The sequence below is a fragment of the Pimephales promelas genome, chromosome 8 (genome assembly GCF_988280905.1).
Source record: "Pimephales promelas chromosome 8, fPimPro1.hap1.1, whole genome shotgun sequence".
In the NCBI taxonomy this organism is placed as follows: Eukaryota; Metazoa; Chordata; class Actinopteri; order Cypriniformes; family Leuciscidae; genus Pimephales; species Pimephales promelas.
In genome coordinates, this window is record NC_142776.1 from 27,910,262 (window position 1) to 27,934,102 (window position 23,841).

The 23,841-nt window shown below is 43.6% G+C and overlaps 2 protein-coding genes across 6 annotated transcripts in view; one reads left to right on the top strand and one right to left on the bottom strand.

Annotated features, from left to right (window-relative positions):
* Positions 1 to 20,981, bottom strand: part of gabra5 (gamma-aminobutyric acid type A receptor subunit alpha5) — a 43,227-nt gene extending 22,246 nt beyond the window's left edge. Inside the window, exons 1-6 of the mRNA XM_039689720.2 lie at positions 20,058 to 20,981; positions 19,365 to 19,449; positions 19,045 to 19,169; positions 17,895 to 17,962; positions 17,280 to 17,500; positions 2,518 to 2,600 (exon numbers count right to left, since the gene is read on the bottom strand). Coding sequence (XP_039545654.1) covers positions 2,518 to 2,600; positions 17,280 to 17,500; positions 17,895 to 17,962; positions 19,045 to 19,169; positions 19,365 to 19,447 — 580 coding nt within the window. The 5' untranslated portion in view covers positions 19,448 to 19,449; positions 20,058 to 20,981. The remainder of the gene's footprint in view (positions 1 to 2,517; positions 2,601 to 17,279; positions 17,501 to 17,894; positions 17,963 to 19,044; positions 19,170 to 19,364; positions 19,450 to 20,057) is intronic.
* Positions 1 to 23,841, top strand: part of gabrb3 (gamma-aminobutyric acid type A receptor subunit beta3) — a 184,381-nt gene that overhangs the window by 114,727 nt on the left and 45,813 nt on the right. For all 5 annotated transcript variants that reach the window (XM_089134258.1, XM_039689716.2, XM_089134257.1 and 2 more), the window contains one exon: positions 22,011 to 22,058. In XM_089134258.1, the coding sequence (XP_088990384.1) occupies positions 22,011 to 22,058 (48 nt within the window). The remainder of the gene's footprint in view (positions 1 to 22,010; positions 22,059 to 23,841) is intronic.

The following is a 23,841-nucleotide window of genomic DNA, read 5'->3' on the forward strand; positions in this document are numbered from 1 at the left end:
GATTGTCTCTTTGAAGAGCAGAATATTCCTCAACAAAAGGTTCCACATTAACTAATGTATACAATAGTTTCATAACTCAAAAAAAAAAAAAAAACACTGTTGTCGTTCATATGGGCAGCGTTGCTTTTCTCAGGCATTTTGGTTGAGATGACAGTTAAAATAAGGCGTCTGTCACTGTTATCCAACCAGCCAAACAAAAGCTGCTGAGTGCAGACAGAATTTATATAACCCTTTACATAACACAGCACCATACTTCAAGTAAACACATTTGTTTTGTGATTTACAAGTTAAATCGCTAATTCTTTTCATCTCTTGTATATCGAGATATCACTATCAAAATAGTGTTAAACTCTAAGAATGCAAGTCCTAATGAAGGAAAATGAATAATTAATACCATTTGAGACATTTGAGATGGTTCACATGGTGTTTTATATATAAGTAAAATGTAAAATTAAAAAATTCTGAGAAATGACTGATTAAACAAAATGACTGTATAATAAAAGCTAATGAATTCTATAGAGAATACAGTAGTTCATGTTTATTAAGACCGTACTATTAATTTATGGTAGCCGTGCTCAACCTTCATTTAAATATTTATGGTGAATAAGGTAGTTTTTGTTTCTATGATTAAAGAAATAATTCATTCTGAAATTCATTAGGAGGGGGAAAACTGAAAACAAGTAAATGCGGTTGGGTGTACTACTGTCCATAAGGAAGATCTTAAATGTCAGAACACAACGAGAATTGGTCGGAAAAAAACTGAACTGACAATAAGACATTTTTTGAAAGCTTTGTTAGAAAAATATTTTCACTGTACTAGTCAGCCCATGAAAAGTTTATTTTTCCTTCTTTTTTTTGGGGGGTGGGGGGGGGGGTTGCACAAGAGTATTTTAGACAGCAGAGTGGGGATAGTTCACCCAAAAATGAAAATTCTGACCAAACCTGTATGAATACCTTTCTTCTGCTGAACACAAAAGAAGATATTTTGAACCAAACAGTTGATGGACACCACTGACTTCAATGGTATGGAAAATGCTATAGAAGGTCAAAGGGGGTCCATCCACTGTTTGGTTACAGACATTCTTCAAATTATCTTCTTTTGTGTTCAGCAGAAAATACAGGTTTGGAACAACTGGGTGAGTAAATTTTCAGTTTTGGGTGAACTATCCCTTAATATTGATGGAGTGTGGCTGGTTCAACATTCGTTTCAAGGGCTGTCTGTATACATCAAGGCCAAACCATGCATGCTAGTGAGATTACATTTTATACCTTACGGTACTTCTAACTATGTTGATGTACTAAATGAACAATCCATACAATCACATAGGAAAGTGGATGAGATGTCCAAACGCACGGTATCAGACTCATTTTAGGTCACGGGCCAGATTAGATTAAACGTCCCCTTATACTGGGCGATTTTTTTATTTGATAAACCTTGATGTACCCATGCAGAGCGTAAACACATGGTCTTATGCAATTACTGAATTTCAAGAGCAACTTTTACAAGATTAAATCCACATAAAAATTGTATCAATGGAAATATGAATTACCAGCTATAACAGCTTTTTAGCACGGTCTAATTCAAATGTTTAAACATTCAAATCATCCCACAGGCCAGATTGACTTCTTCTGTATTCTTATCTGTGTTTAACACCACTGCCAAAAAGCTTATGAGAGGTCTTCAAAACCTAACGAACTTCAGATGAGGCATTTTACTATGCAACTACGACAGTCAAATTAATCAAATATTCAGATATGCACAATCGCCCCTCCTAAGCACTGTCTGTCATGGTTTCTGTAGTATCCTAACCCAAAAGCTCACCGCGTACAGCCCTATCATGTAATGTCCTAAACATCAAAGAAAGCTGAGCTCATCTCAGGTCATTCCTGGCTTCTTTTATGTGTGCAATGTGTACGTAAGCGCAGGACGGATGGCAGGACACCTTCCTACTAATCCAGTCCTCAAGTTACCCTCCTCTCTGCAAGAACCAGGTGATAATCTTAATCCTGCTCTTGGACAGGATGCCACGTGATAATGAGACTAAACCGGACATACTTTAAACACCACTCTGTCAAGCTGCCTAAAATGGGGCAAGTTAGTACACAATTTTTGTTACTCAATATTTTAATATGCTAAAATGTAATAAGAAAATATGCAGAGAGAAAAACTAATGCAAAGAGGTGTTCGGTGCCTAATATATTAGAAAGCTTAATTTCTCATGAAGAGGGAATTTCATGTGAAATATACAAAATGTTGCTCCTCCGTTCTACGTTGTGCGAAGACAACCAAAGAAAACTATTTGTTCCATGATTTTATACTTGCATCTTTTTCATCTAAGTAAGAATATCAGTCAAATAACAAATGAATGTAATTGTGTAATCACACTTCAGAATCAGAGGGATTATGTTATGATTTCTTGGAATCTGCTATTTTAAAATGAAATGAAACCTGTACAGTTCTTTTCTGAGTGGCAAGGGGGATTTTCCCGCATTAAACATGAAACATTATGGACTTACAGCTGCCAAATTTGAGTGGGCAGGCATGAGCATCCATAGGGAAATCCTCCAACTGCATGGGACACTCCGCTGATATGGTCAATCTGAAGAAAGAAAAATTAAGATATGATTAAATCTAGATCTGCACCTCTGAGGATATGTTTTAGAGATGATTTGTTATATATATACAATATAAACATTGCTTACATAAACATGTAAGTTATCATGACCATAGTGACAATCATCATTGAATTAAAGATTCGTTAATTTGTCTTATTGAAAATCTAGCTAAAGTAGCTATAGGATTGAATAACGAGTAATAATAGGAAGACTGAGCTTGCACGTTGAGTGCTCTTGGATGTATTTATAGAACAAGGGTGCCATCATGTGCCAGAAGTAGAAAGGCTGCCAAATCGGTGAAGTAAATCACTGCTAATTCTGGCTTAGCTCATCATAACCACACACACACACACACACACACACACACCAACCTCACAAACATATACATAGAAATGCTATTTTCTATTCAATTATTCTATTCAGTTTTCATTCATACAGACGGCAGGATTTAAAAGACCTATTTTGAGCTGAAGTATTCGAGGACTACGAGGAAAAAAAACAGAAATTTCACTTAAACAGAAATTAGTGACGACTGTTTCAGCTTCAGTTTTTTAGAGAGAAAACGAATGTGATTTTCACTTTTGAACTAAAATTGTAGCACAATATACATCAATATATATATATATATATATTTAATATTTATATATATTTTTTATGTACATTTATGCAGAAACACAATGAGATCTATTGGCAATACAACTTCCAACAGTTATCCGTTACATCTTAATTAATCTTACAAAAAAAGCTTGAATTGCTGTGCTCCCAACCAATAGAATAAGGAAGTAACTTTTACAGTACCTTCTGATCACAGCAAAAAAGTTATATTCTTCATCATTTAAAAGGAAGTTTATGATTAAAACAAGAACAAATGTCTTCCAATTTTGCAAAATTTGTCAAGACTCATTTAACATTTGCATCTCAAGTAGATGTATTCTTGATCTAAAGATGTTTAGATATCTGTATTGGAAAACAGGACAAAAATACTGAGGAAGATATTCGTGTTTTTTTTTTTTTTTTCAATGCATGCAGCATTTAATATCATGACATTTGATTTAAGCCCTTTTTAAGACCAGCAGAAATCCTGCTTAACTTTTCCAGATACACAGTATAAATAAAATACAAATAAATAAGACCGTCTATATGAAAACAGATAGATGCCTTTATATGTCAGGGTATTCCTCACAAGGGGATCATTGGTATCAAAATGTTAAAAATCCCCTGATGTAGAGAACACTGCAGTGGTTCTGCAGTGGCTAAATCCTCTGTCCTGTAGCCCCCTCTAGTGGTCCATTTATGAAACAGATTTTTTTTTTTTTTTTGCACTATATCCATATGATTTCCTAAAGAGATCTGAGGCTGACATTAAATGTGATAGAGATGGATTTTAAAACTGGAAAACATTAATTCATCCTATCAGATAAAGTGACCTGGAATCCGATTGCTGGATGTTATAAAGAATATAAGCGATCTAACATGACATAAGAAACATGAAATGGAAGTAGCATCATATTTGTATTGTTGCTCTGTCAAACAGCCAAAAGGTTTCAGGAATTTCCTGTTACAAAGATGTGTCTAACAAAGAAATCTTCATGCATCCAACAAACTGGTCCATGATATTTATAATGTCTGGTTGCATAAAGTCTATTGTCCAAAGTCTGCTGCTAAAGATAATCGCAAGGCCATTTAGCAAACCAATTATATGAGATCTAGGCTGATCATTACCATAATGGTTACAGGATGGCTGGCTTATTATGCCACCCTGTGGCCATTAAGCCCTCTCTTAACATCCTGGCTGGAGCTAATTCAATGCTTTGGTGTAAGCAATGCAATAAGATGTCAGCACTGACCCTCAGCTGACAACATAATGAAGGGCTTGATATTGCCACAGAACTGGAAATGCTTAAAACCTCCATCATCAGCAACTGAGGATGGGACCAGGGTTGAAGGGCCCATGGTTGCATCTCTGACTGGAAATCCTGCGAGAATGTAATTAATGGGGCGGGACACGTGAGGCACTGTTCCTTCACTTAATCAGTGCAGGGCCTTCATCGCTGACAGCTCCATGATGAATTGCTGTATTGGAAAAATCAAGGACTGTCCTCTAAACTCAACCTCCATTAGACCAACTCGCACAACTTTATCAAAACCAGCCATATGGGAGGCGAGGAGTTCGCTGTGTACTTACGGAACACAGTTAGTGCTGAGGTCAGCATTGCTGGATATGGAGACGAAATGGTGTGGCACTGGAGCCTTGACAAATGGTGAATGCTCAGAGCTTAATCCTGACAGTGAGCTTTATCTGGTCAGTGATAGGCCATTAAAGCTCATAAATTATATATCATTCCACAAGAACATTGTATCCACCTTTTCCCAACACCCCATGATGCTTTGCAAAAATTATGCAAGTAACTTCTGTTAAACTGTAAACAGTCAGTGAAAGTTTCGCTGTATGAACACAATAGCTTTAAAAAAAAAAAAAAAAACAGGGTACAGTGAAGTGATATTATTCCACTCACCCTTAGGGAAATTTAAAAGTGTAAAAACATCATCAAATTACTACCACAGACCATGAATAACCCCAAAACCTTGATTATTTCCGCAGCAATATTACAGACATATTACAGTAGTAATATACAACTGTAATCAAAAACGTCCATTAATTAGCATTGAGTGTTAATATTTCAAAGCAATTTCTGTCATTTTGAAAAATAACAAATATTGTATTTACCCACTTTAGAAACATTCCGGTGAACACTACTAATAGCGTTAGGGAGTGAAAAGGGGAAACAGTTGTATTTTAAAGGACAAGTTTGGTATTTTACACTTAAAGCCCTGTTTTAAGATCATTTCTGGTGAAATAGAATGGTTAAGATTGAAATTTGGACACATGCTGCTGGCCAGAGAATTTTCTGTTTCTGTGGTAGCACCACTTTTAAATACTTAAAATTAAGATTTGTTAAGATTGAAATTTGGACACATGCTGCTGGCCAGAGCATTTTCTGTTTCTGTGGTTGCACATGTTCCTCGATCAACAAAGATGTTGATCCAGGAACATGTGGCACTTGGTGAAATCACGTTCACCGATACGACACAGCATGTACGGTGACAAAAAAAAAAACTCGACAACAAAGCAAACAGAGAGCACAATGGAGATATCAGAGAAGGATATCTATGAAGTAAATGTACAGCACAGACAGCGCATGAATAGCCTATTAAATCAAGTTCTCTTTCATGTTGTCTTGCGCTTGAGCGGACAAATTCACACAAAATTATGTAAAAATGTCCGTAAGATTCCCTTGTGCCCTTGTGAAACATTTGGTTCTCCTACGAGAGGTACTCTCGTATTGCGTAAGTTAGCTTACGCTACGGGATGGATTAATCTTTTTAAGATACTGAAGTCAAAAAAAGTATCCTTAATTTTTGTATTCATTGTCAACGCAGTGCAGCAGCTATAGCGTCTAGGCTGTCTAGAGCAGGCTGTCAGGCTGTCTATTCTCTGAGCTCAATTTCTGTGTGTGTTCGTCAAACATACTAAAAAAAAGCGAGACGTCTTTTTAAAGATGGCTCAAACTTCCTACGGCTCGTGCTGAGCCCCGCTTAGCATCAGAGACCACCATGTGATCTGCGCTCTCTCTGTCTGGGCCAGGTACACGCAGCTCTCGCTCTCTTGTCGAGAGGCTACAAGCACCTTGAATAACTTCCGATGTCAACCCTGCAGGCTCGACTCGAAGTTTTTAACCTCAAAGCTGTCACTCCACCCTTCATAGGATCGCGCAAGAAGCAGCGCCGTTCTCAAAGGCCACTCAAAGGCTTTGTTCTCGCCTTCTCCGCCAAACCCCCCCCCCCTCCGGATGCGCAGCTGCCGGCTACAGCCCACACTGCCATTGCTTCAGATGACAAGGTGGAAGGACAACTCACAGGAGACTGCAGTTCTTGAGTGGTCATTGCTGAAGGAGCCTGCGCCTAACAGACTCGACGGCTGTTTTCTTCATCACCGCCATCAAGCGCGCTATTCTTCGCGAGGCTGCACTCTCACGTCTCCGTGTCGCTACTGGCGAAGGACACGATAGAGCCGGTCCCTCCAGCCGATATAAAGTCAGGCCACTACAGTCCCTACTTCATTGTACCCAAAAAAGGTGGTGGGTTACGACCAATCTTGGACCTGCGAGTTTTGAATCGGAGCCTCCACAAGCTACCGTTCAAAATGCTCAGGATCAAACGCATCTTCGAGTGCATCCGTCCCCGAGATTGGTTTGCAGCAATTGACCTGAAGGACACGTACTTTCATGTCTCGATTCTCCCTCGACACAGGCCATTTCTGCGCTTTGCGTTCGAGGGTCGGACTGTCCCTGTCCCCCCGTGTCTTTACGAAAGTCGCAGAGGGGGCCCTTGTTCCCATGAGAGAACAGGGCGTTCGCATCCTCAACAATCTTGACGACTGGCTCATACTAGCACACTCTCGAGATCAGTTATGCGATCACAGGGACCTTGTGCTCAGGCACCTCAGCCAGTTGGGTCTTCGGGTCAACTGGGAGAAGAGCAAACTCGCCCCTGTGCAGAGGATCTCTTTTCTCGGTATGGAGTTGGATTCGGTCGCACAAACAGCGCGCCTCACAGAGCAGCGCGCTCAGTCGGTACTGGACTGCTTGAACACATTAAAGGGCAGGATGGCGGTCCCACTAAAATTCTTTTAGAGGTTCCTGGGGCATGTGGCAGCAGCAGCAGCAGCAGTAACCCCGCTTGGCTTGCTTCATATGAGACCGCTTCAGCATTGGCTTCACGGCCGAGTCCCGAGATGGGCGTGGCATCACAGCACTCACCGTCAGACCTTCAGCCCGTGGTCAGATCCCTCGTTCCTTCGGGCAGGAGTCCCCTTGGAACAGGTTTCCAGGCACGCTGTGGTGTTCACAGATGCCTCTGCCACCGGCTGGGGTGCCACGTACAACGGGCATGCAGTATCAGGGGTGTGGACGGACCCTCATCTGCATTGGCATATCAATTGCCTCGAGTTGCTAGCAGTACACCTCGCTCTGCGCCGTCTGAAAAGGCCGCTGCAGGGCAGGGACGTGCTGGTCCGTACAGACAACACTGCGACTGTTGCGTATATCAACCGGCAAGGTGGTCTACGCTCCAGTCGCATGTCGCAACTCGCCCGCCATCTCCTCCCCTGGAGTCAGAAGCATCTGAGGTCTCTTCGAGCTCAGACCAGCTCTTTGTCTGTTATGGAGGCCAGCAGAAGGGAAAGGCTGTCTCCAAGCAGAGGATGGCCCACTGGATAGTGAATGCCATCGCCTTGGCTTACCAAGCTCAAGGCGTGCCCTGCCCACTCAGGTTGCATGCACACTCCACGAGAGGCGTTGCATCCTCCTGGGCGCTGGCTCGTGGTGCCTCGCTAACAGATATCAGTTACAGATATCTGGGCGACACCTAACACGTTCGCTAGATACTATAGCCTACGTGTAGAGCCGGTCTCCTCCCGTGTTCTCACCCTAAACGGGTAGAAGCACTGAGAGGCCCGGCTCAGTCGGCTTGCTGCACCCTACTGTGCAAACTTATTGCTCCAGAGTGAAAAATCTGTGGAGTCCTCCAACACCCCTCGGCCCGGACATGGCGGAGCGTCCGGAGCCAGGCCCCTGTCCGCTGAATCCTTGAGAGCTGGACTCGGGCTGGGTTCCATATGTGTGACCCTTCGGGGATCCCATATGTGTATATGTTCGACGGCTGCTCCTAAGTCGGAAGCCCGTGTCTTTTCCTTGGGTTAAGTCACCCGTTATATCATATGCAGTACAGCCTTCAGGTTAGTCCATATGTATTTTCCATGTAACTCTCTGAAGAAAGTGGGTTCTGCAGCGTCCCCTTCCCTCTAAAAAGGGCACACTTTCCCAGTGTTATCCAAGTCTCACTGTATGGGTTATAAAGGAACCCCCCTCTGTGTAACCCTCCTGCTATCGTCCTTCCAGGCAAGAAGGTGTAGAGGCTTGCATGGGGCTCTGGATGGGGTGCAGCGACAGTGGCGCTTTGGTAGGGATTCCTATAGGTCAGTCTGACCTACATTGTAGTGACTGACCGATAGGGAACGTCTCGGTTACATATGGTAACCCTCGTTCCCTGAGGGAGGGAACGGAGAAATAGGTCCCTTCACCACATCTGCTGCTGCCCGCCGGGGGGGCCAGCTTCCCAAGTTTGGCTCTTCAGCAAAAAACTGAAGAGCAATCACACAGCCGCTCTTTATATACCCGCGCTGAAGAGGACGCGCAGCTGTTGCAACTGATTGCACGCCAATGTGCATTGGCTTGTTTTAGATTCACTCGAAGTAAATTGGCTCTCTAGCGAGATTCCTATAGGTCAGTCTGACCTACGTCTCCGTTCCCTCCCTCAGGGAACGAGGGTTACCATATGTAACCGAGACGTTTGTCATGGTGAGACACTATGTCATGGATACATAGTGTCTCTTGTGGCAGTCTTCCTTTCGGACGTGCTCTTCAATCTATCGCAGCTGCGGAGACTCTCTATTCATTCCAGTGAAATCACAAAATAAAATCCACAAAAACGTGTCCCTACTTGATATAGACTGTAACCACTGATGAACATATTCACTGATGAACAGTTTTGATGAGAGAGAAAAAACTTAGAACCTGTAACCTCTGACACGCTTGGCAAAAGATCTACCACTAGACCATTAAAGAACTCAAACAAAACTTCCGGATTGATGCATTTATTTACGGGTTGAGCAGAGAGGCTCATTCTCTTTTCCTTTTCCTAGTCTCTTCCGACCGTGTTTTCCTTGCTTTTTCCATCGTCGAGTATCACGTCTGAAATGCGCGCAAGTGTCTTCGTGCTTCATGTTGTGGTTGATGTGTGTGACGTTGTTACCGTAAAGCATGTTGTGATTCTCGCAAGATTTGTTGGGGGTGCTCCTCTCAAACTTGCATTGCTGGTTTTTCCAGCAGCGTCCCCCAAGCTTTACTACCAGGATGATTCGCCCTACTATGAGTTTGTTTACCACTTTGAAGCTGTTACATTAAGGTACAATTATTGCATAGTGTGCCTTTAACAATTGCGTCCTGAAAAACTCATATTGGTCTACCATTAATCTAAATATTGAAGCAGATGTGTCCTCAATATCTAAGTTGGTTATGACGACACTATTGTTTTTATTCATAAAACCCTGTTATATTATTAACACATTTTTTATTTATACATATATTTGCAATTTTTACAATGCATGTTTGCCAACTGCACCATTTTTGCATCAACCTCAAGCTTAAAAGGTTATTTTAAAAACATGGCAGATCCTTCAGAAGATTTGACAGTATCTAGAACATCTCCATTTTGTTCGGTCTCGTAACCTCCTTTTTTAACTCTAATAAAAGCCTGTAGACTGCGTTCCACTTTTAGAATGTGGGTGGTGAAACTGTTTTGCCCTGCTTTTTCATGGCAGCTAAGGTGCTCCTTTCCATCTCAGCAAGAAAAGAAAAAAACCTTACTGCTGATCACTTTTCCGGAAACAATGTGCACATTAGTGAGTGTTAAAAAGCCCTTTTAATGGTTTTCACTGTTAGGAAATGCAACACTGGGCAGAGTTTATTGTAGGCAAGCTACAATAGCTCCACCATTGATTTCTAAATGACATGCTCCAAGTCATTTTCTCTCAGAGTCATTAATATTTGATTGATAATCCTGTTCAATCTACAGTATAAAAAACAGCTCTATCTAAGGCTTTATCAATTTAATAATTTTGTAATGTCTGTTTGGTCTCACAATATACAACGCAGTAATTTAATAATTTGCAAATGAGCAAGGAATGTGTTTTGTGTAAATGAAATAATCCATGTTCTTTGCTTTTTCCATTTATTTTATATTGCTTTTAGACCCACTATATGCAATCTAAATGTTACCTCTATGGAAAACTCACCAAATTCCCCATTTGAATTTGAGTTAATAAAAGCTAACTCATTATATAATGGATCGTCATAACGGTAACCTCAGAGAATAAAAATAACTAATACATAACCACCATAATCCAAACACTATTAGGATTGTGCGCCTGAAAATTCAGCATTTAAACAAGCAGGTTCAACTATAGAGAGAATTTAGTATTGATGCCATTTCGAGAACAACAAAAGCGGCTTTTATACAACAGCACTAAAACAGCAGTGCACGGCACTTGGCAGTAGATTGTTGCTGATGATAGCTGGGAGAGCAGAAACGTCTCGGTTACGTATGTAACCCTCGTTCCCTGAGTAGGGAACGGAGACGTTACGTCAGAAGTGACGGAGATTGGGGGTTTCGCATAGAAAGCCAATCCTCTTCGAGTATTAAAACACGAGCCAATGGCATGCAATGCCTTGGGGCTGCGGAAATTTGCATAGCGTACTCCGCCCTACTCCGTGAGTATAAAAGGAGGAAGTGAACGCAACCGCAGTATGTCTTCGCTGAGGAGCCAAGACTGAACTCGGCCTCTACCCAGCGATACAGCAGAAGTGGCAGGGAGACGTAACGTCTCCGTTCCCTACTCAGGGAACGAGGGTTACATACGTAACCGAGACGTTCCCTATCGTAGTCACTTCGAGTTACGTCAGAAGTGACGGAGATTGGGGGTCTGTGCCATCACGCCATCTTCAAGCTGTCTTCCAGTGCCCTGCGAAAGACTGAACCCCCGAGCCTTACCTCTTTTTTTTTTTTTTTTTTGGGGATCCGACTTTGACACAGGATTACCAAGGTACACTGGGAAACATATCCCGAAGGGGACATGCTACCAGCTGCCTACCGAAGGGAGGACTTAAGAATACACATATGGCCACATAGGAACGCATATGGAACACTGGAGTACCAACCGCAGGTGGCTACTGATTTAAACTCCAGGGGTGGCAGATGGCTTGCCAAGGGAAGACACATGCTCAGAGAGGCTTACAGTGGATAATACACATGAGACGGTTACCATGGGGAACCGTGCGCATGGAGGCACCTAGCTAGCATCCAGAGCAACGCAGTGGTGCCCGCATCGTCGGTGCTGGAGGACTCAAGACTTCAATGGAAGAACTGAGGAAATATCGCACTTATCCAGTCCGGGGAGTGGAGTGGCGAGCAAGCGAAGACACCTGAGCGGATCCAGAACTGGCCGAAACGAGTACGTGAGAGGATACCGGCTCAATTCGCAGATTATAGAATCTGGCGAAGGTGTTGGGTGTCGCCCAGCCTGCAGCTCTGCAGATGTCTGTTAGCGAGGCGCCGTGCGCTAAAGCCCAAGAGGAGGCTACACTCCGAGTGGAATGGGCCGTCACACCAAGGGGGCACGGAAGGCCTTACTGCTGGTAAGACAAAGCAATGGCATCCACTATCCAGTGGGACAGCCGTTGCTTTGAGAGAGCCCTTCCCTTCTGGCTCCCCCCATGACAGACAAAGAGCTGGTCTGAGGTCCTGAAACACTGCGTTCTGTCGACATAGGTGCGGAGAGCACGTACCGGACAGAGCAGTGCCAAGGCTGGGTCTGCCTCCTCCAGGGGCAGCGCTTGCAGGTTCACCACCAGGTCCCGGAGGGGAGTGGTAGGAACCTTGGGCATATATCCAGGCCGGGGTCTCAGGAATACGTGAGAGTAAGCCGGCCCGAACTCCAGGCACACTTCGTCAACAGAGAGTGCGTGCAGGTCCCTTACTCTCCTGATGGATACCAATGCAATCAGGAGTGCTGTCACATAGGACAGGGCAAAAACTCTACCGACTGCAAAGGCTCCAGGGGAGGCCTCTGCAGAGCACCCAGGTCTACTGAGAGGTCCCCAGAGGGCAGGAGGGGAGGGAGGCGGATTTAGCCCCCTCACTCCCCTCAGGAACCTGATGACCAGGTCATGCTTCCCATAGACTTACCTTTCACTGCATCATGAGACGCGGCAATGGCCGCGACATAATCCAAAGGGTGGAGGGCGACAGCCTGCGCTCCAACCCCTCTTGCAGGAAGGAAGCATGACTCCGATCGAACATCTCCGGGGGTCTTCTCAGCGAGAAGAACACCAATTGACGAAGAGGTTTCACTTCAACGCATAAAGGTGTCACGTGGACGACGCTCTTGCGGAAGTGATGGTTGCCGCCACCGCAGGTGGCAGCGAACTCAAACCTGCCTCGTCCCGTCCTGGAGCCACACGTGCAGCCTCCAAGATCGGGACGAGGGTGCCACAGAGTGCCCCGTCTCTGAGAGAGTAGGTCCGGTCTCAGAGGAATAGGCCAAGGAGGTGCTGTCGCGAGGAGCAAGAGTTCGGAGAACCACGTCTTGGTGGGCCAGTAGGGGGCTACCAGCACGACCTGCTCCTCGTCCTCCTTGATCTTGCACAACACCCGTGCAAGGAGGCTCACTGGGGGAACGCACACTTGCGTGGGCCCCGTGGCCAGCTGTGCGCCAGCGCATCCGAGCCGAGAGAGCCGCGGGTCAGAGAATAACTGGGCGCAGTGGGACGAGTCCCGAGAGGCGAACAGGTCTAACTGTGCCTCCCCGAACTGGTCCCAAATCAGCTGGACCGACTGGGGATGGAGTCGCCATTCGCCGGAGATGGGACGGGCCCGGGACAGCTCGCGGCTGCCCGGTTCCGGTCTCCAGGAATGTAACTGCACGAAGGGACCTCAGGTGCTTCTGACTCCATATCAAGAGGTGGCGGGCGAGCTGCGACAACCGGCGCGAGCGTAGACCCCCCCTGGTGGTTGATGTACGCTACTGCCGTAGTGTTGTCTGAGCGGACAAGCACATGCTGGCCCTAGAGCACGCTCGGAAGCGGTGCCGGGCGAGCCGTACTGCCAACAGCTCGAGGCAATTGATGTGCATGAGGCGCTGGGCTCCTGTCCAGGAACCGGCGGCTGCATGCCCATTGCACATGGCACCCCAACCCGTGGTAGACGCATCCGTGGAGACAACGAGATGCCTGGAAACTCGCTGAATAGGGACCCTGTCCGTAAAAAGCTGAGGTTCGACCACGGGAAGAAGGATCGGCGGCACGTCGGAGTCACTGGAACTCGGAGCGAGCCGCGATGCCATGCCCACCTCGGGACTCGATCGCGAAGCCACAGCTGAAGCGGTCTCATATGAAGCAAACCGAGCGGCGTTGCCGCGGCCGCGGATGCCATATGCCCCAGGAGCCTCTGAAATAGTTTCAGTGGAACCGCACTCTTGCCCTCGAACTGTCGAAGACAAGCCAGCAGTGAGTGCGCGCGCTCGTTCGTGAGCTGCGCGGACATGGCGACCGAGTCTATCTCCATGCCGAGAAAAGAGATCCTCTGCACGGGGCAAAGTTTGCTCCTTTCCCGGTTGACCCGAAGGCCCAGACGGGCTAGGTGCCGTAGCACCAGGTCTCTGTGTTCGCAAACCTGAGCTCGAGAGTGTGCTAGTAACAGCCAGTCGTCGAGATAGTTCAGGATGCGAACCCCGTGTTCGCGAAGGGGAACAAGGGCTGCCTCGACGATCTTCGTGAAGACGCGAGGGGACAGAGCTAACCCGAATGGGAGAACGGCGTACTGGTATGCCTGGCCCTCGAAGGCAAACCGAAGAAACGGTCTGTGTCGAGGGAGAATGGAGACATGGAAGTACGCGTCCTTCAGGTCGATCGCTGCAAACCAATCCTGATACCGAACACATTCGAAAATGCGTTTGGCCGTGAGCATTTTGAACGGTAGTCGATGGAGAGAACGGTTCAAAATGCGCAGGTCCAGGATCGGTCGTAACCCACCGGTCTTTCTTGGGGACAATGAAGTAGGGGCTGTAAAGCCCGGACCTCACCTCGGCTGGAGGGACCGTCTCGATTGCACCCTTCGCCAGCAGGGTCGCAATCTCCGCTCTCAAGACTGGGGCATTGCCACCAACCATCGTGGAGCGAACTCCCCTGAAGCGGGGAAGAGACCGTGCGAACTGAATCGCGTAGCCGAATCCGATCGTTCTGATGACCCAGCGGGAACCCCGGGAAGCGCTAGCCAGGCTTCCAGGAAGTGAGCCAACGGGGTCATGCGAACCACAGACGTCCCCCCGGAGGGGCAGCGAGGCGGGTCGACCGACATGCGTGCAGGAGTTACCCCGTCCGGATGCACCGTCGAAACCCGCTCCCCGACAGAAGAGACCAGGGAAGGCAGAGCGTTCCACGGGGGTCTGTTCTGCCGGGGGTCTGGCGACAGAGGGGGAAGGGATTGGCGTAGCCCGGGGACGACACACGCACCCTTCCGCGCCCTCCGAGACAGAGAGGAATGAACGGGGCGACGCACTGGACGTCGTGCGCGCTCATTCCAGTCTGTGTGCTCAATGACAGTGTCAGCTTTTCCTCAACCAGCTCAGGGAGCTAGCTAGAACAAAAGATTCTCCACCGGCCCTCCACCGGGGAAGGAGGGGCCCTGCCACCGCCTCCTGAGAAAAACCATGACACTATCACTGAGCGGCCCGCCTCAGGAACATCGCTTCGCCTGGCATCTAGCGGGGCACGCGGCCTGAGGGGGGGCTCCGTTACCCAAAAACCAATTATTCAGCCGCGAGAGATCGGGGAGGGGCGGAGTTCCACCCCCACCCGATGCTCACGGACGCCCGAGATAGCACGGCCATCATCGCGGGATCAGACACGGCGGCGCTGACGCTCCCGAGGGAGGCAACGCGGCCGCATCCTCACTTCCCGAGGAGTCAAGCCCGCCTAGTGATGCTGTGATCGACATCGCATCATCATCTGGAGCGCTGCCCGAAGCAGCCGGTGCCACCGAAGAAGCAACCGACTGAATCGAACTAACGCTCGCTGGCTCTCGCACTGAGGCGGGAGGCGTGGCCCGAGAAATCGTCGGGGCTTATCCCACACCATCACCGTAAATCACCAGGTCCCCGGGTCGACGGGCCCCCTATGGAGGAAACCGATCGAGCGGGGGGGACCGGGACTCTCACTCAAGTGAGATCATTGAGTCTCGACCTCAGTGTAGAGATGGTCATGTTCCCACAGAAGGAAAATGAGTCATCCACGAACGCTGCTGCTGCATGCTGAAATGCCCAGGCATACAAAGCAGCGATCGTGACCATCAGATGACGACAGAAATCAATCACACCCAGAAGAGCACGGGCGAACCGTCTTTAAAAAGACGTGCGCGTGCAGCTCTTTCAATGAGAGGAGGAAATTCACTCTTTCAGCGCTGAAGCGACCAGGGAGAAGCGCAAAGTCTGGCAGACCACTGCTCAGATCGCAGGCGATGCAGAATCTCGCTGGGTACCGCCGTCACACCAACACTGAAGAGGACGCTCGTCTCGAAGAGTCTTGAACAGTGCTTTCAGGAGTGAAGAGGTTCTCTTGGCTCCGAAGCGAAAACATACTGCGGTTGCGTTCACTTCCTCCTTTTATACTCACGGAGTAGGGCGGAGTACGCTATGCAAATTTCCGCAGCCCCAAGGCATTGCATGCCATTGGCTCGTGTTTTAATACTCGAAGAGGATTGGCTTTCTATGCGAAACCCCCAATCTCCGTCACTTCTGACGTAACTCGAAGTGACTACGATAGGGAACTGTGTGTGTGTGTTTGTGTGTGTGTAATGCGAGTAATGGAGCAGACAGTCTGTGAAGAACAACTCAACAACAGGGGCATAAAACATACAGCCAACTTTCTCTTTTTCCTTTGTTTCAATCTCTTATTTTGCCTCATCCCCTTTTACTTTCTTTTCTCTTGTACACAGTTAGGTTGGAACACCCTTGGGTGACTGGTCTAGGGTACAAAGAGAATCATATACAGTATGTGTGTGGAGATTCAACTATTTTTTTGTCTGCCTCTATGTTATTGCAGTGTCCCCAAATAGAGCATTTGGGGCATCAGTACACTAACCAAAGTCAACATATTTGAACTGGCTAACTGGTTAACATATATCAGGTTTAGTGGTTTAGTCAAAAGTGCAAGAATGATTAGTCAGTGTGGTTAGTCTTGATAGCATCAGTAATAATAAGTACTGATTATATAATAAAAAAGTAATTATTTAAATTATAAATATACATTACAACAATTTATAATTTGTACTTGTGAAAATGTTGGCAGGGCATAAATAAACCAACAATGTTAACTGTTGAACCATACAAGGACCTGACCCACACATGGCCTCGGGCCTCAAATCAAAAGAGCCCACCTCAAAGCTTTTATAATTTTTTGAACTCGAGAGAGGATACTTCTGATCCCTTTTTAATGTAAGGCAATATAAATTCTTTGCCTGTTGGGAAAATCACTGTGGTCGCTAAAGAAATATTAGCACACCTTTCCTCAGTAAGCAGGATGATTTAAAGTATTGTTCAAGTGTATAGAATAAACAGAGCAAGAAGAATTTTGTCTGTGAAATATAAAGAGAACAAATAAGTATGAGGAATCTAAAGCATGGGGAACCACTAATGAAAACAACAAAAATAAAATCTTGTGCGAAGACAAAATCAAAAAAGAAAAAAAAAAAGTATAGATAAAAAGCTTTAGCAGGGGCAAGCTGAACATTCCCACTGAGTTCAGAAGGAGAAGAGTTCATGTGTGCTTAACACATCTGTCACATGGCAGAGGGTTCGGCAGTGCAAAACAGAGGTTAGGAGGGCATAAATGGGATGAGGATCAATGGCTGTACTATCCATACTCAAATCCATTGATGCAGACAGCATTTCATAGTGCGAAATGACAAGGCATTGTAGCTTAAACTGGTACCTCATGGTGTACAGCAATGTCCCATCATCCTTCAGTCTCAGAAGCTTGTTGGGCGTTGTCATGTTGTGAGCAATGGATTTTTTGCCATTAAGGAAAAAGGTGTCAGGTGTCCAGATGTTGCTGGCCAGCAGGTTATTCAGAGGTAGCATCTCCATTGGCCCTTTGAAACACAAACGCTCATCTTTCCAGCTTTGACGGAAAAACACATCAATGGTGTATTCCTGTTCAAAGGAAAATGTTCATTTAGTGTGCATCAGAAGGCAGGGTCGCCGTGAGGAACCCCAGGCCCTGTGATGAGGAGGAGGGGCACACTAAGGCCTCCCCATAAACTTTTTCTCCAGGGCCCATGAATTACAGCGACGACCTTGCCTGAAGGCAAAATCAGATGCGTCACATGACTGAATATTAAAATTAACAATAGTTGCATTCAATAAATCATACTGTGACCTACCTAAGATATTGCATGCAGAATTTCAGGAAATGTTGATGAGGTGAAGTAATGTTACAGAGTGGGGCAGGTTATAATGAAGGATGTCTTGATGAAGAGTGATCTCAGCTGTAGAGATGAATGAATGGTGTTTCTTCATGAAGAAAGGATATGGTTTAAATACTTACCATCTCAGTATCTGAAACTGGCCCAAAGCTGGTGACAAAGATGTTGGTCTTAATTTCGGTCACTTTCTCTGTAAAGCCACAAACAAATAGTGATCTATTCGATAACACTTAATTCTGGATGTTATATATTTATACCATAATGGAAGTTCTACATATTTTATAATCTATACCTTCTATGCATTTAATAATATATATATATATATATATATATATATATATATATATATATATATATATATATACAGTATAAACAGAGAGAGCGAGACCAAGAGTGAGAGAGTGAATGTATATAACATTCAAAATATGCAGAATTTCCAATCAACTATAAATATATAGGTAAATAGTAGCCCTGGAAAAAAAAATAGAATATAAAATATATGCAGAATTTCTATTTACAAGCACGCTTTGATTCGCTATTTGTATTGGTACGCTATTTCTTTTAGTTGCATTCATTTTAAAGGAAAAGCAATTAATTGCAGGCTCCTGACTGCACTTCCCTTCTCAAAGTAAGTCATGTTCAAATCCATCATTTGTCAATTGACATTATGTTGCTGAAGCGCAGTTCTCACATGGAAACAGGTGCAGTCAGTGTTTATTCTCTTTCTCTGCCATAACGGCATGATTTTGACCTCCGAGAACAATAAACCTGCACCTTTTGAACAGAATGATAGCTTCTTCAAGGTCAGCAGTCACATTAATATCCCTTCTCTCTCGCCCACCCTCTTTCTCTCCGTCTCTTGCAAGAACACTGTAATTGCGAGTGCCGGGAAATAGAGGCTGTTGGATTTTCACAGAGAACCAGGCAATTTCCGTGATCACTTCTGCTCTGTGCAAACATCTCCTCTATGAAAACAGATTTTTTTTTCTTTTTTTTGTGTACTTTTCCTCCCAGTTAGTGGATTGAATAGAAGCAGCATCTCTCACTCTCTTTTTCTTTTCTTTTGAAAGTCCTTTACGATGGAATGTGCAGGCGTTCTTTCTGTTTAACCATCTGCCTTTATCTGAAGACATCTTTTCAATATAACTAGAGGTCAATGCCAGACATAAATTGCCCTACAAAAAACTATATATATATATATGCCTCTCGCTAAATCACAATATTGCTACAGAAGATGTTTTTGAAGTATCATGGTATATAGGCAGAGTTTACCTCCAAGCCCAGGTCGCAGTCTGTTATCGTAGCCATCCAGCAATCCATCCAGGATTCGTGTAAATACTGTGATGTTATCATTGAGCTCTGACTCTTTAGGAGTCCCTGTAGTAGACTGGGAAAGGCTGATGCACAAGACCATACAGATAATTAATAGCTACGAGTATTAGTTCCTATACCCATTAGGTGACCGTAATGATAAAATTGTCTGGAAAATGTGCATTCTTAAGATACATATGCAGTTTAATTGACTCTTGCAATCAACTGGAAAATAATATTAAGTCAAAGAGCAATGGAAAGTTACATTAAACGTAATCTACCTCAGATGGCAAGTGAAAGTCATGAACAAAACACCGACCCACAGACTTCTCATTTTAGCGCTGCAGTGTGGTCCATATCCCATACCTGCAAAGAGTCCAGCATATGGAGTCATTCATTCCAGCATGATAATCGTATAATTCTCCATGAAAATCCATGAATTATGCACAATTTAATTGAAAATAAATTGAGAGGGTAAGTTAGAAATATGTATACAAAATGATAAACAGCATGATCAGTCAACTTAAAAACAATATAATTTACGAAGTGTTAAACAAACAGTTTTGGTCAGCTATACAGTTAAAATTAGGACACCTTTTCATTGTTACTTTAATAATAATCATAATAAAAAATAAGTACGCTAATTATAATTAAATGCCTTAATCTTTTAACTATATTATTTATTTCCCCTTTTTAGATACTATAAGTTATATAGTTTTTAATTTATGTTCTTTTTTAAATCCAATTTTAAGAATATTTTCTATATCAAACAAATGTGTTGTACATTTCCCTTGAATGCCAGTTCGCAACATTTCTTCAACGTGACCGTTTCTAAAAAGCAGTAGGAGCGCTGAGTTTGCAGCAGCTGTAATGCTTAGTTTTAACAGCCTCTGGCGTATAAACTTGTCGAAATTTTACAGTGAGTCCTACAAAGCAGAGTTGGGGAGAGATTGGGGAAAATCCTTGCATCTTACCTTAAATACCTGAATGGTGCAGTGGATCCACGTTGGAAAAAAAAATAAATGCAATGAATTCCCTTTGAAGCAGTGAGCAAAATCCCGCAACGTTCAGCTTACAGCAGTAGTAGATGCCTTGTTCTTCAGATATATCCAGTCTTAACCTCACAGGCTCATTGTTCTGTCCTCTTTTACGATTCAGTGACTGAACAGCCGCTGCAGAACATCCCTTCCTTTCCACCGCATCCCAAAGACCCCTTCATCACTCCTAAATCCAATTGAAAGACAGTAACCAGGCAGCCCTTAAAATAGTCTTTGTTTTCTCCCTTCCCCTATTCTCCCTCTAGTCAACAAATTCTCTTTAACAGACCATTACTTTCCCCCTTCTTTCCTCTGTGGTAGCCTAGCACGACATTTCAACGCTTATCTGCGCAACCGTTCAAGCGTTACAGAGTTTAACAGGATTCTCCGCTTACCGGGTCGGCGGTTTGAACGTCCGTTGCTCTCCTCACTCTAGCCCAACTGTCACTCTAGAGGAATTTGTTCGTATTTGGGACCAAAGTAATAGGACGTCACCTCCGCTCGCGCGGCATAATTACCCCCCGAGGGAAATTTAAGCGGCCGTTGGGTTTTGAAACTTATCTTGTTTGAGCTTATTCGGAGAAAAGCGCGATTACCCCCGTCCCCTGCGCGCGATACAAACGCGGACGGCAGAAAATGAGTGGATTTCCCAACAATTCTGCTTACTATGCATTTTACGCGCGAGCGTTTAGCTCTAGGCAGCTCCCCATGCGCCAGGCTGTTTAATGAAGACTCGCTTTCTCTACATGCGGATCATTATAACTCCACTGAGGATAATCATGGTTTAAAAGTATCAGTTTGCCCAATTATAACAAGTTGTAAATTATGGAATAGTCCTTTGTATACATCGTTTAAAAAATATATACGATAGGTATATAAATATATCAAGGTATCAGTCAAAGATACAATATTGATTTGATAGGACTAGATATAAAAATGGGTTTGAGAGCAAGTATTGTTTTATATGAAACAGAATGGAGTAGTAATGAGGACAGCCATCAGAGGGAACTCTAATCCCATTTTTTTTTCTCTGATGCTGACTATCACTGCAGTGCCTCAGTCAATAAATGAAAATCTTAAAAGGCTCTACCTGCTCCAATTTCATGTGCATAGGTGAAGAACTTAATGAACTAGGTTATTTTATAATGACACATTGTATGCTGATTTGGGGTAACATGACAACAGGGAAATGTCTCCAATGTCATACACACACATAGGTATTACACCACTATTCTAATGATCATGCAAAAATACTGTAAATGTATTGAGATTATAACTTAAAGTGTATTAAAGACTCCCAGTAAAAATGATCACACATGGGTATGCAGGTGTTACATTGACTTACAGAAAGATAATCAAATTAAATTAAACATCTGCTTTGGGTTGGCATTAATTGTCACTCTGCTGTCAAAATAAATAAATAACAATAAACATGCATCTCTAGGACAAGATTATTTCTAGGTTCATGAAGATAGTAACGACAGTTTGTTGTCTGCATAATGTGATATGTGGTAATGTGATTTGGGGATTGATTTATTTTTGAAGCGCTTTTGTCTGACTGTTGATTGACTCCATTGATGTGCACTCCAGAGATTTTCACACAGGAGCAGCTGTTACTTCTACAGTCCACCTGTGTCCAGCAAGCATCTGATAAACATGATTTAGTTGAGAGTGTGTGTATGTGTGCATGTTAAACGGAGATACATAAAAACAAAAAAGCAGCCTTATGAGTTAAAAGTGATATATTTGGTAATGATTTTTGGGATTCTTTTCTTTTATTATCCATAATCAGAACCATCACAATTTCCTAGAGAGTGTGTTGCTATCATAAATAATAACATGGCATTGAATGATGGGAATGGTAACATCACCTACCTTTCTGTTTTGCAGGAATGCTGTGGATGGGAATAAAAAGCTGTTTGCAATCTATGACACAAGGTAAGTGACTTATTTGTAAGGTTAAAAAAAACGTAAATTAAACATGACATTCTGAAAGACATAGAAAGATGAAATAGTATTTTCTTTTATGACTTACTCCAATAATCTTCGTTTTATTTACAACACTGAATTTTTTTTTGCTTCCCTATTAAAGACGGCATGTTGTTAACGCCTCAGGATTGGACTTTCACAGTATCACAACAAGGGTCTGAATTTTTCAATGGGTATTGCGAGAGATTTTGCAGAGTTCTGTCTCAATCTAAAACAAATCAGGCCGACAATGTCAGCCACGTACATACATTATTCATTCAGCACAGTGCAATATTCACTCCATCCAGAGAAACTATTTATCTGTGTCCATTTAATCGGGAGGAGAGGTCTTTTGCATCTGCGAATTGACACGAATGGAAGGAAAAACCCTTTCAGTGGAAACCAGTTATTCCCGTCTTAGTGATACTACCTCACCCATATACAGTAGATCAGAAAATTGCTTTGGGCGAAATAAAGCAAAGTGCCTTATGAACTTGTGGACGCAGTCTTTTACCTTACATTTACAGAGGTCAGGGGACACTGGTCATTTTAAAGGCAGGGATCGTGAAAGGTTTCAGTCCTCCCACAGCCTGTTAGACTCGTGTTACTTTAAAGGCAATCTACAGCATTAACAGCATTTGGCTTGGTGTGTGACCATGACTTGGTGCCATTTGCTCAGCCCACACACTGAGGAGCCTTTGCATTTGCAGATGATGTGTGAGTGGAGTGCTTTGTTTGGATGATGGGATGTGGGTGTGTGTGGGTAAGTGCTGTTCAGAGCTATACCCTCGCTCGCTATCTCTCTCCTTATAGTAGCTGCTCTTTATAAATGTTTATGCTGCAAGAAGCATAGAAGTCATTCCAGCAACACATGTAACGCTACAAAAAGAAGTCATCTTAGAATTGAATATTGAATATAACACATCTATTAATGCCAACATGATAGTAAAATGGGCAAGGGCACTTAATGAGCATAAGTCTAAAACTTTACATTTTAGTTCTGTACAAAGAAGCGTTTTCAGAAACAAATTTCAGACCTAAAGAATAATTTACACCCAGCCAATTCATGAGTTTGGAACTGGCCTCACACAAAGTCGAAATAGAACGACAGGATAGGGGATTTATTGAACTGCAATGCAAAAACACTACACTGTAAAAATGAATATGCGTTATCTAATCAATGGAATTGTGGCAACAGATTACAAGCAATATTATTAATTAAATTTAACAAATTAGAATTGAGTAATAATTAATCAAATTATTCCTTAAAGGTTAACCATTTAAAATAAGTAAAGTTTACACCAAAAAAAAATTTACAAAAATATCTCACTAACAGACAGACGTCAAAGATTAATTAAGAACTCTTTATTTTATATTGCCAACATGACGGAGAAAACCGTCATTTTAAAACAAACACCAATCACCATAATGGTGACTTAAATTTATGTTTTTTTGGTTGTTGTTGTTGTACTCATTTTAAATGGTTAACTTTTAAGGAATTAATTTGATTAATTATTACTCAATTCTAATTTTGTTAAATTTAATTAATAATTTTGCTTGTAATCTGTTGCCACATTTTTTTTTATTTTTTTTGCCACATTAGATATAGCATATTCATTTTTACAGTGCAGTAAGGCATTTTGGAAAATGAGGTGCACTTTCACCTTGGTCCAAAAAAGTTCATTTAAATATGATGAAATAAACAAAATACAAATTTCAATCTATAACATTCAAGGACTTAATAATTTCTGCT